This window comes from Penicillium citrinum, assembly GCF_028827155.1.
Source record: "Penicillium citrinum strain IBT 23319 chromosome Unknown utg000009l:1.0-4274883.0:1.0-4276374.0, whole genome shotgun sequence".
In the NCBI taxonomy this organism is placed as follows: domain Eukaryota; kingdom Fungi; phylum Ascomycota; class Eurotiomycetes; order Eurotiales; family Aspergillaceae; genus Penicillium; species Penicillium citrinum.
The window spans coordinates 1,792,614-1,809,359 of record NW_026622694.1 but is presented as its reverse complement, the minus strand read 5'-3'; the positions used below and the strand labels follow the sequence as shown (position 1 = coordinate 1,809,359).

The window sequence follows — 16,746 nt, the reverse complement described above, 5'->3', positions numbered from 1 at the left end:
TTTCTCAGTCTCGATGATTTAGAAGAAGTCTCCACGCTCATACAATCGTACTTTAATGTTGGACACTTGTATGGTGTATGGGGATGCAATGAAGCATCTCTAGTCTCTATTTAGCATATATAGATGCATATATCCACGACTATATAAAGGCTTTATTCCAGCCTACTCCCAGACCGAGTCATGCTAGGGAAACTGGTCCCCAAACCAAGTCATTGGGTCAGCACCGCGGGTATGTGGTCTATATGGTATCAAATCAGAAAGAGGGAGACTCGCGCAGAGGTGAGTCTCATGGCAAGAAAGATGACAAGGCGCATGATCGTGTCACATAATGACGTGAAGAAGAAGGTCTGAATAAAAATCCCCAAGAATAAAAAAAAAAAGAGGAAAAGTGCAATTGTAGGCTCACGCTCACAGCTGAGCTTTGTTCAGTCCGCCGTACTTGCTCATGAACTCAGAGTGGAACTTGACAATGCGCTCAACCCAGTCTGTACCGGGAGCAAGGAAGGTAGTGCGGAAGTGAAGAGTGTTGGGCTTCTGGCCAAATCCAGAACCTGGAACAACGCAAACGCCAGTGGCATCGAGCAGGGCCAGGGCGTAGAACTCGTCCGCGGCGCGGCCCTCGGCTTCGGCAGCTTCGACGGCCTTGGTGGGCAGGTGGATGGTGGGGAAGAGGTACATGGCGCCTTGGGGCTCCTGGCACTCAACACCCTCCATGCGCTGGAAAGCGTGGTACAGGGCAAGGGCGCGCTTGTGAAGACCGCCCTCGATACCGCTGTACTCCTTTTGGTAGGTCTCAAAGCTAGGGTCACCCTTTTGTGGAGGGTTGACCATAGTCTCGAGGAGACACTGTGCCACGACCGGCGGGCAAAGGCCGATACTAACGAGCTTGTAGATTTGCTCCTGAACCAAAGGATCGAAGCCGACCAGCTCAAAGTAACCGCCACGATGACCACATTCACCAACCATACCCTTGGAAGTACTGTGTAGAGAAACCAGCTCCACGTTGTCGTACTTGCCGGGGAACTCCTGCTGAAGCTGACGGAGACGCTTCTTGAAGGAGACAAACTCGCCAGTGAAAACGTTGGTCTGGTAAACCTCATCGGCGATGATGACCAGCTTCTCCTTGGCGGCAATGTCGATCACCTGCTTAATGTCGTCGGCGCTCAAAGAGGCACCAGTTGGGTTACCCGGGTTGATCACGACGATGGAGCGCACGTTGGTACCCTCAGCCTTAGCGTCCGCAACCGACTTCTCAATGACCTGAATATCGGTACCCCAAGCCTTCTGCTCATCCAAGAGATATGGGACGCACCGGGCGTTCAGCAGAGAAAGCGTAGCGGTATACAGAGGGTATTGAGGAATAGGCACCAAAACACCGGCACTGGGGTTATCGCAAATGACGTTCAGCAGAGTGCTGACGCCGGATGAGGCACCAGCAGTCAAGAAGAGGTCTTGAGGGTTGGCCGGGAAGCCATCACGGTTTTCAATAAACTTGGCGACACTGTTCCTAATGCCGGGGGCACCCTGGCTGTGACTATAGGCACCGACGCTGCGGACATCGGCCAGAAGGGCCTGGGCCCGGTCGATCACATCTTGCTTGTATCCAAACGAGTTCTTGAGGGCTTCCGGGTTCTCCAGCAGCAATGGGTTCTCGACAAGACTGAGCACTTGGCGGAAGAAAGTGATGGGCTTCTGGTCGAGTTGCTGAGGGTTACCAATGTTGGCGAAGATGACGCTATCGAAGGGGAGAGACTTGTCGCCTTTGGTAAGACGAGAGCGATATTCCTCTGCCTTGACAGCCAGTTCTCCGCGCACGGCGTACTTAGCCGCTCTAACGTTCTGGTTGATGTTGTCGAGGGTCAGACCCTTTCCGGAGACGGTGGATTGAGTACGAGTCATGATGGGCGCTGTCGACGTGACCCGAGGAGGTAATAGTTAGTGAAGAGTCACAATAGGAGGAGTCAATTGATGATAGAGGCCAGAAGCCAGAAGCCAGATTCCGCAAGATGACAGGAAGAAGGGGAGGGGATCAGAGTCAGAGCCAGAGTGGAGCAATCCCAAAGATGTTGTCATACGACGAAGGTTATCATCGGATGGGCGACCGACATTGGCCATATATAGCGCAAATCATTCGACGTCAAACGTACCTGATTTGGACCAAGCGGAGAGTCCCCCCGCAAGCGCGGTCGGGCGAAGTAGGAGACCATTCGGCCGGGTCACCGATGCCCGCAACGGGGATGCCCGCGCGCGTGAGCCGAGACGAAATTGCCAGGACATGACGATCGAGTAGGGGGAATTGTAGTAAGATTGGTTCCCTCTTTTAGGCTTAGCAGGCTTCGATCCAATGATGGCGGAGACTGAAGAGAGGGGGACTATTTTTTTTTTTTTGGAGGGGAGGGAAAAAAAGGGAAACAATCTTCAGGGCCCGATTGGGCGGTGAGACGGGTGAGTCAGCATGCTTTCCCCACACGCGCGATAAACGGAAATGCGGAGGCCAATGAATTATATGGGGCGAGAGTGTACAGTGTTTGTATGTGTGTGGAACTGAGGGAGGAAGAGTAGAATCAGAATTGAATTGAGGGGTAGCTAGATTGTACCAAGGTAGGATTGCATGGCTAGAATTGACTAACTAGGTAATATCGGGCTTGGAATAGATTTTATTGTTGCTAGCATTCTACGGCTATACATTAAACTCTCCTCGGGCCTTTCCTCGGGAAGTCGCTTTACCCGACAGAGTGGACTCCGTGGCTAGCCCGGAGCCGCCCGACATTGTGGGGGATCTGTTCGAGCCTCCACTGCTTCGAGATGCATTCGAGGCCTTTCTTTTTTAATACATGCAAAAGAATATATGTGTCTCATTCCATGGTGATTTCAAACCCTATCTCATGTCTATTCTACTCTAGCTGCGTTCACTACCCCGAAGGCGGACGGCCTGTCCATACTTCTGGAGCTTGGTGATCAGAGCATCACCGTGCTTCACCACGTCGGAGTATTGTTTATTCTTGTCATCCGGTCGGTTGGTCTCGATGATCCCGTTGACGCGGTCGATCGTGCAGGCAATGCGGTTGCTGGAGATAAACTTGGCTAGATCGCTATATAAGAAAACAAGTTAGAATGGATGATCAGACAAAACAAGACAAACAAAAGAGGACGAGCAAGACAATAGAGGACAGAGAAGGAAAAGAAAGGCGAGGAATAAGAAGAAACATACCGGTCTAAGTAGTCCACTGTCACACCAAAGTCACTCGCCATACTGTTCAAGCCCACCACACGGTAGCTCTGAAGCAGTTGTTGGTAAGCACGAAGACGCATCTCTCGAACGAACCAAGCCCGGTGCTCATGCAAGTATCGGTCCTGTGTCAAGAAGTGATCCTCCACGGCGGCGAGCGCCACGAAAAATGAACGGTAGTTTCCATTATAGAGACTGTTCACGAGGTCGGCCAGAGGTGAGAAATCTACAGGGACCTCAGTCTCGGCTTGCGAGCCGGAGCCAGTCGCCAGGGTTGTCAGGTTAACAGCGGTCTTGGCACCACTGGCTGGAGTTGACCTCGACGCTGTGGCATCCTTCATCTCCTCATCCCGGGCTCCAGGGCCTGATGAGGCCTCGCCAGCCAGAGCGGCTAGTTGGTCTTCACCCGCACCTAAAATGGCCTTAATTTCAGGCGCATCCACAACCTTGGCCTTAAAGTCCACACGCTTCAGGGAGAGAGATCCCGCAAGCACAGAGTAGATTACCAACGCAGAGTAGCTGCACAGTTCGTAGCTCGTAAATGTGGACAGACCGTCAAGGAGAAGGGGAGCGGCAAGGCTGTAGGAACGGATTGTGAGCAGGTGCATGCCCTTGTAGGCCTTGAGGCGATTCCTGCGATCCCAGTCACCACCGCTTTCGACTAAGGTCTCTGCCCGTTCAATTGTCTTCTTCACGAAAGCGCGATCGCCAAAGAACAATCCAATGCGGATCATCGCCAGTACCAGATCGATCTTGGTGCCAAGGAATCCGATCTTGTCGAGGAGGGCTTCGTGTGATTCGATAGCTTTGTCCTGTAGTAAGCGCGTTAAAAATTAGAGATAATTACACAAAATTAAAGAGGTATCCAGAGGCCGCAAGTTCATGTTAATACATACTTTATCTCCGACTCGAGCCCAAAATTCGGCTCGTTTCCCTCGCGCAGCTTGTACTTCGGTCTCGCCGGCGGCTTCCTCTGCCTCATCTTCTTCCTTTTGGAAGGTCTCCAGCTCCTTCTTGTTATCTTCCACGAGAGATTGATAGAGTTTCTCATCCCAGGGGAAATCGATCTTTTGTGGAGACTTGCGAGATGCGAGCATGTCGGAGATGATCAGAGGCTTCGTGGTGGCCGTGTGAGGGTGTTGCGTCACACCTTCACCCGAGTTATTCAAGATACCCTCTGTGGGATGAGCAAGGTGGCGATAGAAAGGAGCCATCTTGCGTTCTTTGATGGCATCTTGCAGTTTGGACAATGAAATCTTCTGGATGGAGGACTCGCAGGCAGGGTTGGAGAGGTTGAAGACATGTTGGGCGAGGAGGAGGTCGGGGTACTTGATGTACTGCGGATCGGACCCCATGATTGCGAGGGGCCTCAGAAAATCGAGATGTCAAGAAAGGAATTCGGAATGGCGGGGGAGGAAGGGAGGATGGGTGTAGAGAAGATGATGTCTCGATGGGATTCGGGATGCTCTGGACATCACGTACATCGGCAAGCTGGGATTCAAGCTAAGCTGGCTGAAAGTTATTCCGTGCCGATATATGCCAGAAACATAAGGCAGTAAGGCAGGAAACGATTTTCTGCCTGAAATCAAATGCCTTCGGATTTTCCCAGCTGAATCCACCCGAGAGTATTTCCTACGAGTATTTATTTTCATACACGGGTGTGTCTATCCCGTCTCGTTATAAATGGTGTGCTACATTTGAATATGAGTAAAAACCATTCACTCGAAACTGCGAGTACCAGCAGTCTTCGCTTTGCTTCTTTGTACTTCCCCCAACCTTGGAAAAGGGTCGGCCCGTGCTTTCATGATAGGCCAACTGCCCCAGAATATACCCAGGGGTCCTACTTGAATCATGGAAATGTCGAAGCATCTACCCTTCTGCCTGCATTTTTCTTTGAATGTATCAAACCAGTCGGACTCGCCGAGGTGATCTCGTGGTCCGATAGTAGCCAAAACTTGGTTATTGGTTCAATACCAAAAGGGCCAAAATGCTTAGCCCAAAGCAGCGGGCGTTTCTCCACTGAGTCCCACTTCAACTGCAACTCGGACTCGCGGGTGGTATTTGTTGGCCGTGATTTAGGATGTTCTCTTCTCTTTTGGTGGTGTTTGGTTGGAGACTTCCAGAAGGAAGACCACTTACTTTAGCTGGTTAGTCTCTTTGCTGCTAATTTGACCTCAGTTCCGCCTTTTTTTCACCTTTTTTCTTTCTTTTTTTTTTTCTTTTCTTGCTTCACCTTTTTCAGCCCTATTGATTCCTCTCTTCTGCAATACCCCCCTCTTTTGCTTTTTTTTTTTTCGACACTAACTCTTACCAGCTTGAGCCGCAAATACCCGATTTGTTTCGACATCGGGTGGTACTAGTATTGTCCCGTTGTACTTGCAACACAGTCCTCGAACGTCAGCTCATCGAACCTCAGAAGGTAAAAAAAAAGGAGCTCGACTCCTTGTTCCCTTGCGAACCCTGTTGATCGAGACCAGTCAATATGAGTGATTCAGTTGAACAAGACCGTGTCCAGGAGAAGGGTCTCCAAGAAAAGAAGAATACTATCGAAACTGGCCCGCTGGAGGCTCCGCCTCTTGATGATCCGACTAAGAGTCGGTGGGAGCGCAGTTGGCCTACTATAGCCTGTGGTGCTGGTCTATTCTCCGATGGCTATCTCAATGGTGTACGTAAACCCGACTAGTACCCAAAGGATCGTCCCAAATGCCCATCCGATCTGGATCGTGCTGCTAATCAAGTACATTGCTCCAGGTGATCGGCCAAGTAAACACCATGCTATCATACATCTACAAGGAAACTTATTCCAAATCTCCCGCCAGTCGAAATGTCTCTGCCATTGCCTTTGCCGGTACTGTCGTTGGTATGCTCATCTTCGGGTATACCAGTGATGTCTATTCTCGCAAATGGTCCTTAATGATCTCTACCATCATTCTCTTCATCTTCGCCGCTCTATCGGCTGGCTCCTACGGTGCAAATGGGAGTCAATATGGACTATTTGCTGCGCTAACTGCATATCGCTTTTTCATCGGTATCGGCATCGGAGGCGAATATCCCGCCGGATCGGTTGCGTGTGCTGAGAACACCGGCGAGCTGAAGCATGGTCACCGTAACCGCTGGTTCATCATGTTCACCAACTTCCAAATTGACTTGGCTTTTGTCCTGTCAGCTCTAATCCCGATGATCTTGTGTCTGATCTGTACCCAGGATCATCTCCGCGTTGCTTGGCGTCTGGCTTTAGGGCTAGGTGTTATCCCGCCCCTAAGTCTCATTTACCTGCGACTGAAATTGAAGGAGCCTGAGGAATTCAGCCGTGAGCGAATGCGCACTTTCCCAGTGTGGCTCATCGTGAAGTATGCCTCCCTACATCCTTTGATCTAAATATGCATGCTGATCAGTAATTGCAGATTTTACTGGAAGCGCCTGGTATGCTCACGACTCTCATACTCCAGTAGATCTCATCTAGCTAATACGAATACAGGCCGTCGTTTCACTCATCTGGTTCATCTACGACTTCTCTGCGTATTCTTTTGGTATTTACTCCTCGACAGTGATTTCTATCATCACTGGAGATGACGCACCCCTGTGGAAGACATTTGGCTGGACCACTGTGACCTATTTGTTCTACATTCCGGGCTCTGCACTCGGTGCCTTCAGTAGTGACTGGATCGGCCCAAAGAATACGCTTGCCCTGGGAGTTGGCCTTCAAGGTATTATCGGTTTTATCATGTCTGGATGTTACAAGTATCTTGCAACTTCTGAGAATGTGGCGGCCTTTGTTGTTGTTTATGGGTATGTGGACTCTTCGGGCACCTTTCAGCTTTGATGAATTATCTGAACTCACAAAAATAGAATCTTCCTCGCTCTGGGTGAATTCGGACCTGGGGATAATATTGGTCTCTGTGCAGCTAAGACGAGTGCAACCGCAATCCGTGGCCAATATTATTCATACGCAGCCGCGCTTGGAAAGATCGGAGCCTTTGTGGGAACATACGTCTTTCCAATCATTCAACAGAATGCTCCCAACAAGACCCGCTCTGGCCAAGATCCATTCTTTGTTTCAAGTGCTCTCTGTATCTTCAGTGCTGCACTGGCCGTCTTTCTCCTCCCGCAAATTAACCAAGTAAGACTCCCGCCCCGGCCCCCGACGTGACAATCAAAGAGTCAACTCATAATTTGTTTCTAATTCCAGGATACCGTCACTTATGAAGATGCTCGTTTCCGCGAGTACCTCACCCAGAATGGCTACGATACCTCGACCATGGGTACCCCGGGACATGGCACCCGCATTGATGAAGAGTAATCATCTTGCGCAAAGATTTCGCTACTGATACGCCATCCTGTCAGATCTCAACACCGTCAACACCCTTTCAGATTTGCCTTTTGCTCCAACCCATGATGCGCCTTGAATCAGAACCCCCATGCGACACACACTATGATGGCCCAACTGCGCAATAGCCAAGCGACAAAACCATGCGACCATTCGATCTCGGAAATCGATGAGCCCTAGCGACGCGACTCTTCAGGAAATGCCCCAGCAACAAAGCGAGAGATTGAATAGAAGATGGCAAGCTTTCACCAAGCTGACCTTTGTGTGGTCTGACTTGGTGATGCGTTTAATGCGATGATATGCTCTTACTTGTATGACAGTCTGCGATGGCGGATGATACCATAGTATTCTTATTAGCTCACACGAGACGGATGGAATGACCCAATGCAAACGCGTTCAAAGTATCACCGTGTCTATTTTTGTAAACATATTAGGATTACTATGCATATCAGATGGGATGAACAAACGAAATCAACTATACTAAATTGAATGATAGAAAAAATGCCCTGTCAAAATAGAAATCACTACCAAAACTAGACTACTGAGTCCTGAAACATCCATGGATGTTTGATACATCCCCATTGCAATGACTCCGTTGTACTCCTCCATGCAGAGCAGTATTGCGTGGAAAGAATTCAGCCTCCGCAGATATCCAAGCACAAGTCTTGTATACTTTTCAAAGCCACCTCTCGTCTTATTCGCTGTCACTGGATTCATCTTGTGATTCATTAGGACTATTGTCCGAGCTTCTATCCGGCTTATCACTGTCATCTGATGCAACATCAGAGATCCCTGACATTTCAACGTCCTCGTCATCTGAGGTATCATCTGCTTCGTCACCACTATCCAGCTGAGGGACAGTATCTTCTCCTTCTTCACCATCTGAGCTACTATCCGAATCCCCTGAGCCTGAGCTTGTATCCGAGCTTCTACTGGTGGTGGAGCCCGAACTCGAACTTGAATTTGAGCTCGTCTTTGAGGCATTGGAGGCAGTGTCTGAATCATATTCTTCTTCATTGACTTCACCATCCTCCTCCTCATCGTCATCGTTGTTGTCATCACGAAGATTTTTGATAAGAGTGCGAATCGTTTTGTAGAAATGACCCTGTAATTCAGGCATACGAAGTTTCTGTTCACTATCCACTTCCATCTCATTGACACCCATTCGACTAAACGAATAATCAGCAATCACCTCAGTGCACAAATCATCGATTGCTTCGCCATCCGGGATGTCTCTTTCGTTGAGAGGTTTCTCTTCAAGTTCTTCCTCAGTATACACATTCGCATAGAATGGGGTCATCGACGTTTCGAATTTGGTTTTGCTGAATTGGCTCCAAGGAGGAACTTCTGACGATTTCTGGTAGAGTTCAATCATTTCCAAGAAGTAAACCAGCTCCCGAACTGGTGTTTTGGACTCAATCCTCGCATCATTGAATTTCGCTTCCTCTATGACTTCTCTAACGAGGGGGATAGCCCAGCTGGGGAAGTCGTAGAGAATTTTAGCATCGTTTCTTTGGTGCATGTCGCCTTGGCCGAGGGATCGGAGCATATGGAGGTAGACTATCAGGCAAATATGAAGGAATGATCCTACTGAGCCAGGGTTGATTTCCAGTCCCCTCTCTCTCATATCAACATCTTGGAGACGGGCGAATACCTCAGAAGCGAGGAAGAGGAGAGATAAGAGCGGGGGAATTCCCTCAGGCTTGTATATTTCAAGATCTACTGATTTGCTGAATTTTTCAAAGATTGCTCTGAATATCTTGCTAATGTCGTTTGATGGGGCTGACTTTGTGCCCTTCTCTGTTCTTAGATCATAAGCATCGAAGAGGATTCCCGCCACATCGAGAGAAAGGACTCTGGGATCGAGTTCCGTTTTGTCACCCGAGTCTTCCTGTTCTACTCCTGGGTTCATTCGGAGACCTTGAACCTCCATGAGGTCACTGGCTGGCTGGAGGATCATGGTTAGAACTTCGTCTAGGAAGTATCCATCGTCATCCTGATTTTCTTCAAGGATAATCTCAAGGAAGGTTGCAATCTCGAAGACTGGAGCTATATGTTGCAAGGGCTTCTGTTCTCGGATTTGCTGAGCTATTTCCTCCAAAATACAACTCATCAGCTCCAAGACCGGGAGATATCCGCGGGGTGATGGGCCCTCCTCCGAAAATTGCATGATATTGTCCAAAGTGGACCTGCCGATATCCAAGAAGAATTGTGATTCAATCTGATTCACCTCCTCGTCTTTTCCATGATCATCAAGTCTTTCGAGATATCCTACGATATTATGCAGGACTACGTCCCCCATTTTGATCGTATGGGGAATGTCTGCCTCTTCGAGAGAACGAGGTGCGATCAGATCTGTAAGCTCACTACCCATTCTCTTAGCATAGATCAGTGCGTCATTGGAAAGTCCTGACTTGGTTTGTAATCTATGGAAGACTTCCTCCAAGAAGTGGCTCACGATCTCAAAATAGTTCTCATGAACTTCTACCTTGTGATGGCCATGCAAACCGGGACTCTTTTCAATCTCCTCAATCTCTGTAATTATATCCTGGCACAAATTGAGGAAATGGCCTCCATCTTTGGTGTTCTTATTACCGGAAGAAAGGTCTTTCAACCCCATAGCCAGTCTTCTAACTCGAGAAATTCTTGGCCATTCGGTCATACCATACTGCCTTTGACGTTTAGCTGAGGGCTGGATTCCCTCATCTGTCGCCAGAGCTGGTCTGCGGCGTTGGAACTGGACTGGCTCTAGGCCTCCCAGTATCGCTTTCTTGCCAGCAGAAGACGGTGGAGCAGCTTGTTTAATCTTTTTTCCGTGTCGATGTCCCACAAGCGGAATCTTGGGGCCAGGAAGTTTCCCTGCTCGCTCATGTCGAGGACGAGACAGTCGGTCTCTGTCTACTACAGGCAAAGTGACTTTCTTGGGCCAGGAGCCACTCTTGTCGTAAGAACTTGGGAGTGAGAGAGTTCGATCATTCGAGGGTTGAAGAGCACCTCCTTTAATACGCATTAGTCTTTGTAATTGATTAAGTCATGGTTTGTAAAGGGTGCGCTTACCAATAGCGTTCTTTGGTCGAATGATGATAGTAAAATTCGGTCGTGTTATGGGACCAGCGTGATCTTGCATGACATCTTCGATCCTCAGACGAGGAAATTTCTCATCAATCATACGCCTGATACAAGAGATGAAGTTTGATTCCGTCAAACGAACCTCCCCTTCCTCCGCATATTCCGGACCATCTGGGAGCTTAACACAATACAATGGCCATGGGCTCAACCACAGCGTGTCGTCGTCGTACTGAATCAAAGCTGCATCATTCAACGCGTCCCACAGAAGCGAATATCTGACTTTGCTACCATCAATTCAATTCATGTCCGAAGAAAAGCTCTTGGCGCCGGAGCCTTGTTCCATGAAATCGCTCAGTCGAAAAGGTACAGACTGTTTCACATTCGATGCTCGAACAACTTGCAAGTCAATGTCGGGGAAAACCATTGGCACAGTGGCAAAGAATGATGGTGGACTTGCTAATGGTGGTGCTTGCTTAGGCGCCGGCGTAGGCTTTGGAACCTTTTTGACTTGCAAATCAGGGTGCCAGGCTGCATGTATGGCTTGAACGATTTTGTATAAATTATGTTGCAATTGTTCCTCATTCTCATTACCATCCAAGACACTCTGAGGAAGTTCATCCGTACGGTCTCTAATGGCTTTCTTCAACTTGTTACGTTGTCTTGGAGATCGCAGTGAGACAGGAGCACCGACGTAGTCGTATGCTTTGCGAAGTACCTTAAGCACTTTATTTTTTTCAGGCGCCTTGCCGTGCAAACCAATATCAACAAAACGTTTATTAAGTGCTTTTTGTCGACTTCTATCAAACTCCAGCTCGAGAGGCGCTTCCATATTGCGAAAATTGTACTCGGTAAGTGTAGACCTGTGAATAATTGGGATAGGCTACTTTTTCTTTGGAATTTCCAGCATGGGGGATTGAAAACATTCCAATCCGAAGGTTGAGAGTTCCCCTTAATGGTTTAAATATCCAAAGCACCCCATTCGACTAATAGTTGTGGAAGATGGTAGAACTCCTGGGTACCATTCATTGTTACATACGAGGTACTAAGGAGAGAGAGAGTGTGTGTGTGTGTGGTCATGTTTCTTTCAACACTGCCAAAGAACACAAATCCCAAGGGTCCATGCTCGTCAGTTGAATGAGGAAGAGCCTTTGAGGAATGGCTAGACATAAAGAATCCCAAGAGATATTCGCATTTTCTCACCCCCGAAATGGTCAATTCAACCAATAGCAAAATAGCAATAGGTTCAATAATGCCAATGAATGACATTTGACTTTCGCGAGGTGATTCCAGCGGTGGCTTTCAGCGGTAAACCTACTGTCTTCAGGAATTTGAGCATTCAGACAACGACAATGTTGGTACTTTAATGGGTCACAATTATCAACTGAAGTACCAGTGGGGGAGGATCGCCCGAATAGGCAAATCTAACCTAGGGATGGACAAGGTAGAGTGACGAAGGATACGAAAATCAATCGGAGAGGCACTAGAGCCGAGTACAAAGGGTGAAAGGAACAAAGAATTACAAGAGATTGGAGTCTACTAACATGGTCCTAGTACTTTCCTCCAAACCCGTTTCCCCCCCTAAACAACACCAGTAAAAAAAAAACAAAAAAAAAAAACAAGCAATTCACATGGAAATCGGAGGGAGAGTAAATCAACCAGTCTAACTCGTAAAGTAAAGGACAAATTAGGATAGTCTGGAGTCACCTGCTCCACCGCTCGCGCTTTCAGCCGAGGTTGTCCGCGGCTGCAATCCGCCGGTCAATTCCCGACATCATCGACTTTCGCTCCCTTTTAATCACCCCAGGCCCACCTTGGGATTTTGACATCAACACCTCTCTACGTTTATTTTACGTGTGATCGGGAAACTGTTTAGGCATCATGGTTGCCAACGCCCTAGTCTACCACCCTGCTCTCGCCCACTGGCTGCGCTTTGTTGCGACAACCGGTACGTATCTCTACCCCATATTCATGCCAATCCTATCCTAGACGACACGTGAACCTGTAGCACCACAAGTATACCATCACACTGCATCAAAGGGTCCATTGTCCATTTCTCAAGAAATCAAGAAAGAGAAAGTCTGGGGGAGAGGGAAGAGGGTGCAGACCCGGGACACTCATTCGCCCACGGCGGAGAACCTCTTCCGACAAGCAACACCCGTCTATATCGTTTCGTCCATATCAAACGCCTGTGACATATTCTTAAATTGAAAGCATAACTAATATATAAACTTCTGGATCTCTAGTTGGTCGCGATAAGCTTCTCCGTACCCTCCAATACTTCTCCCGCTTCTACGCCTGGTACCTGTACCGCACCAACCGCCCGCAATCGGCTATTGATCCCTACAATGCGGTCAAGAAGCAGTTCGGCACAACGCGTAAAATTATGCGTATCGGCAAATTCGCCGAGCACCTCAAGGCTGCTTCCGTCGCTCTTGACAACAAGAGTCCCATCGACCCAGTTCTGCGTTATCTCGCCGTCGGTCGTCAACTCGGCTATGCTGGCTACCTGACCCTCGACACCGTGACCGTAGTCGATGCTGTCGGCTATCGCAAGCTGGAGTCTGTCAAGAAGATCCAGGAGTACGCCTACCGCTCCTGGGGTGCTGGTCTGCTGTGCAGTGCCATCGCCGGTATCTACACTCTCTACACTCTCCATGAGAAGGAGAAGACGATTGACCGCAAGGAGGGCGAGGGCGTCGTCGAGGCCAAGAAGATTGAGAAGGAGCGTGCCGCCGCCAGGATACAGCTCATCTCTGACCTGTTCGACTTGACTATCCCCGCCTCGGCGGTTGGCCTCGCCAACCTCGACGATGGTATCGTCGGTCTGGCCGGTACCGTCAGCAGTTTGATCGGTACCTGGTCCCAGTGGCGCAAGACCGCCTAAAGAGGACAATAATAGCCACTGAGTGATGTAGTTTTAAGTTGGTTGATGAAGTGAGAACAGCGATCCGGCCGCGTCTGTACTGGTATGGAATGTTGGATGTCGCTGAATTTTGGGGAGAAGTGGGATCCAGAAGACTTGAAATCATGCAAAACTTCTGAGATATGAAAGCTACCACCTCCGCGTTTATATCCCTGCGTTTCATGGACAAAGTTGTAACTCTTGTTTTTTTTTGGTTTTTTTTTTTAACACCCCTTTTGATGTCGATGAGATATCTAGATGTGTTTTTCCTTTGTTGTCGTATATAGTCAAATCCCACGGGATCTCTCTACCCTGAGCCTTCTAGTCAAAATGTAAATGATAGTCGTAATGAGACTAGTAATTCTCACCTTTATCTAGCGTGTAAATAATTCCATATGATTACTAGTAGCTACTAAGTATTCATGCGTGATATCAATCATTCCTTGCACCTAGTTACTACCATATAGACAGCCTCACCCACTAACAGCATCCCATCAACCACACCAGACCACGCCGTCGTTACCTCATAAATCACATCACTCATCATCATTCATAGTTATCTCAGCCCATCAACTTTGATCAAAGGGTTTGATCAAATAAAAAGGGTCCATTTAAACGGGGCAAGTCTATAAATCCGTCAGATAAGTCTACGCAAGAACCATCGATATAAACAAACCGCTCCGCAAGAACTGCAACTCTTGCCAGCACTGTCGATACCAGCACCGCACTTGGGACAGCTAGAGTGACCAGACATGATTATTGACAGTGGTGAGAACAGATGACCTGGAATATTGCGATGAGTCAGTTAAGTTTAGATTGTTTTTTGTCGGAAGTAACACAAGCTTCTAGAACAGTACTAGTAGGACCCCAAGGGCACAAAGTTGAATGGGTAAACAAAGAAGCTCTTACCTCAATAAGAGTGAAAAGTGTAAGATTTGGATTTGAAATGCAGGAATTTTAAGAGGAGAAGATAGGAAAAGAGTCTGGTGGGAGAAAAAAGCGCGAGTTGATTTACCCCGCCGCGCCCCGCTTGACCGAGTTGGCTGTGCTACGCTGTGACTTCGTTGGATACGATGGATCTAGTTAACTACTACTAATGTTCTTACTCGAGGTACTACTAGTAGTAGTTAATAGTATCGAGAAATGACTGCTAATGGTATATATAGCACTGACATATAGTCCTGAGATGGGGTGTAGGATATCACATATATATTCCGTGTATTAAATACTATGCATGATCTGGGTAGTTGGATGTGATCCAACTACCTACGGGGTACTAGATCCAACTGGTAATTATAATGATAGGCGCTGACGCTAGGAAAACCAATAAGACAATAACAATATAACAAACCACAGAGGATACCAACTTGACCTACTTCCCATCCCACATCACCCCCAACTGTCGGACAGCATCCCCATACATCCGATCCCGAATTTTATTACCAAGAATAAAAGACGGTTTCTTATCAAATCCATGAACCACATCCTCCATCACCATCCCACTAACATGTTTCATCTGTCCATCAACAGCAAGCTGGCGCAATCGATCACGGAACGCGTCGCCCTCAGCCAATAATTGGTCCCAACCACATGTGTAGATGGCAACATTCGACGGATACGCCGCGAGTAAAAGAGGCGTTGGTGCTAGACCGGGTGAAAGATAAGGATGAGACATATCAATCTCATCGGTATCCGGTCTCTTAGGTAGACTCTCAGCAAAGAGGTAAGAATCATCAAAAAGCTGATAAACATGCGGTTTGATAGGTGATTTCTGCGAAGCAATGGGGTTTGTCGCATTTCGCTCGTCCCGCGTCTGAGTCCAATTTGTTGATGGGTAAAATGCGATGATCCCGGCTAATTTTGATTCCAGGCCTGTATTTTGAGACGAGTGAGTCGATGGTTTCTTCTCGCCTTGATTCTGCCTCTGCTTCTGTTTCATGCGTTCATTGTATAACATGAATGGAACGGTAAACGCGAGATTCCCTCCAGCACTACCCCCGCTTAACACGAATCGGTTCCGATCGAAATCATATTGTTCTGCGTTATCCCATAACCACAACAATGCGTCTACGCAGTCTTCGATGGCCGTGGGGTAGGGATACTCTGGTGCGAGTCTGTACCCTACACTCACGACCACTGCATCCGGATATGTTTGAAGGACATCCCTGAACCAGCGCGCATCATCAAAGGCATGACCGAGAGTGAAGCCGCCACCGTGGAAATTGATAAGAAGCGGTCGTTGCGAAGCGGCGTCTTGCGTTTCAGTTTCGGGGGAGAGATCTCTACCAGGTGCAGTGTAGAAGTAGAGTTGAATTTGACCTGGTGTCTTGCTGAGTGTTGAGGGGATGGAAATGTTGAGGTTGGCGCTTGGCGGGAACGGAAAGGAGAGGCGTCGGTCCAGAAAGGAGAATAATCTCACTAATCTGCGATACTTAACGGCTGTCTTTGCAAGTTCTGCCCGTGAAGGAGTTGAACTGGGGGAGTTCATTTTTTTTTCTCTCTCTGAACAATGGTGTAGTGTAGCAGGGTGGAAAAGGAGAGAATGAAAAGAATTCTCACGCGACCGAAGGAGTCAAGATTGTTGAAGATCTGCGTATGTCGAGAGGGTTCTTGGTTTATTGGGCAGCCGAATGACGTAGAGCCAAGAGAAGATCCCTTGCCGCGTTATTTGCCTTCGTCTTGGAAATACACAAGGCTGGAATTGACCGGTTGAGAGTCATATTATTTGATTGTGATTTTGAGGATGGAGTGTTTTTTCTCTGGTATACTCGAATCTTTGAAGTGGAGGAGGAGAGGAGGAGGGCGAAATAGTTGTTGATGGAAGATCCACCTGGGCACATGCTTAATTTCTGGCGACGTCAGAGGTGGTTCGCTGCAGGCAATACAATACACACGATACTACATACAGTAGAAATATATTTGAATTTTGAGTAATGAGTAATGCCACTAAATCATTGAATGGAGAAACTGTGAAATACTTGGAGATCATAAAAATAATAGAAGGTAAACGAGCTACTCGACTGCAACTCTCCTTGACAGCTCTTGTGGATGAACTACCCAATCGGGCAAGTCCCGAGCTCCCACGGGGATGGTACTTTTTCGAATATCAAAAACGAGGGCATAAAGACGAAAGTGAGAGAATCGATGATCTAATTTCTATGAATATGGATAGATGAGTTCTACCAGTGTGGAAAATATTTGAAGAATCTAGTTTCATTT

General features: G+C 48.0%; 7 protein-coding genes across 7 annotated transcripts; 2 read left to right on the top strand and 5 right to left on the bottom strand.

The window, feature by feature from the left end:
* Window positions 1–408: 408 nt before the first annotated feature.
* Window positions 409–2,277, bottom strand: N7469_010146 (putative alanine aminotransferase; the record flags this gene model as incomplete). Its single annotated transcript, XM_056649051.1, has 2 exons — window positions 409–1,907; window positions 2,148–2,277. The coding sequence occupies 2 exons, from the start codon at window positions 2,275–2,277 to the stop codon at window positions 409–411; spliced, it is 1,629 nt and encodes a 542-aa protein (XP_056496182.1).
* Window positions 2,278–2,899: 622 nt separating this feature from the next.
* N7469_010145 (proteasome regulatory particle lid subunit RPN7) lies at window positions 2,900–4,584 on the bottom strand (the record flags this gene model as incomplete). Its single annotated transcript, XM_056649050.1, has 3 exons — window positions 2,900–3,092; window positions 3,212–4,041; window positions 4,126–4,584. 3 exons carry the CDS (start codon window positions 4,582–4,584, stop codon window positions 2,900–2,902), a joined length of 1,482 nt encoding a protein of 493 aa, XP_056496181.1.
* Window positions 4,585–5,711: 1,127 nt separating this feature from the next.
* On the top strand, window positions 5,712–7,529 carry N7469_010144 (putative MFS phospholipid transporter (Git1); the record flags this gene model as incomplete). Its single annotated transcript, XM_056649049.1, has 6 exons — window positions 5,712–5,894; window positions 5,981–6,579; window positions 6,634–6,652; window positions 6,708–7,018; window positions 7,079–7,349; window positions 7,419–7,529. 6 exons carry the CDS (start codon window positions 5,712–5,714, stop codon window positions 7,527–7,529), a joined length of 1,494 nt encoding a protein of 497 aa, XP_056496180.1.
* A 721-nt stretch (window positions 7,530–8,250) lies between these two features.
* N7469_010143 (uncharacterized protein) lies at window positions 8,251–10,683 on the bottom strand (the record flags this gene model as incomplete). Its single annotated transcript, XM_056649048.1, has 2 exons — window positions 8,251–10,553; window positions 10,614–10,683. The coding sequence occupies 2 exons, from the start codon at window positions 10,681–10,683 to the stop codon at window positions 8,251–8,253; spliced, it is 2,373 nt and encodes a 790-aa protein (XP_056496179.1).
* Window positions 10,684–10,920: 237 nt separating this feature from the next.
* Window positions 10,921–11,454, bottom strand: N7469_010142 (uncharacterized protein; the record flags this gene model as incomplete). Its single annotated transcript, XM_056649047.1, has 1 exon — window positions 10,921–11,454. One exon carries the CDS (start codon window positions 11,452–11,454, stop codon window positions 10,921–10,923), a length of 534 nt encoding a protein of 177 aa, XP_056496178.1.
* A 1,035-nt stretch (window positions 11,455–12,489) lies between these two features.
* N7469_010141 (PEX11 family protein) lies at window positions 12,490–13,509 on the top strand (the record flags this gene model as incomplete). Its single annotated transcript, XM_056649046.1, has 2 exons — window positions 12,490–12,570; window positions 12,869–13,509. Exons 1-2 carry the CDS (start codon window positions 12,504–12,506, stop codon window positions 13,507–13,509), a joined length of 708 nt encoding a protein of 235 aa, XP_056496177.1. The 5' UTR covers window positions 12,490–12,503.
* Window positions 13,510–14,899: 1,390 nt separating this feature from the next.
* On the bottom strand, window positions 14,900–16,015 carry N7469_010140 (uncharacterized protein; the record flags this gene model as incomplete). The annotated part of the gene is made up of 1 exon (XM_056649045.1): window positions 14,900–16,015. The coding sequence occupies one exon, from the start codon at window positions 16,013–16,015 to the stop codon at window positions 14,900–14,902; it is 1,116 nt and encodes a 371-aa protein (XP_056496176.1).
* Window positions 16,016–16,746: the final 731 nt, after the last annotated feature.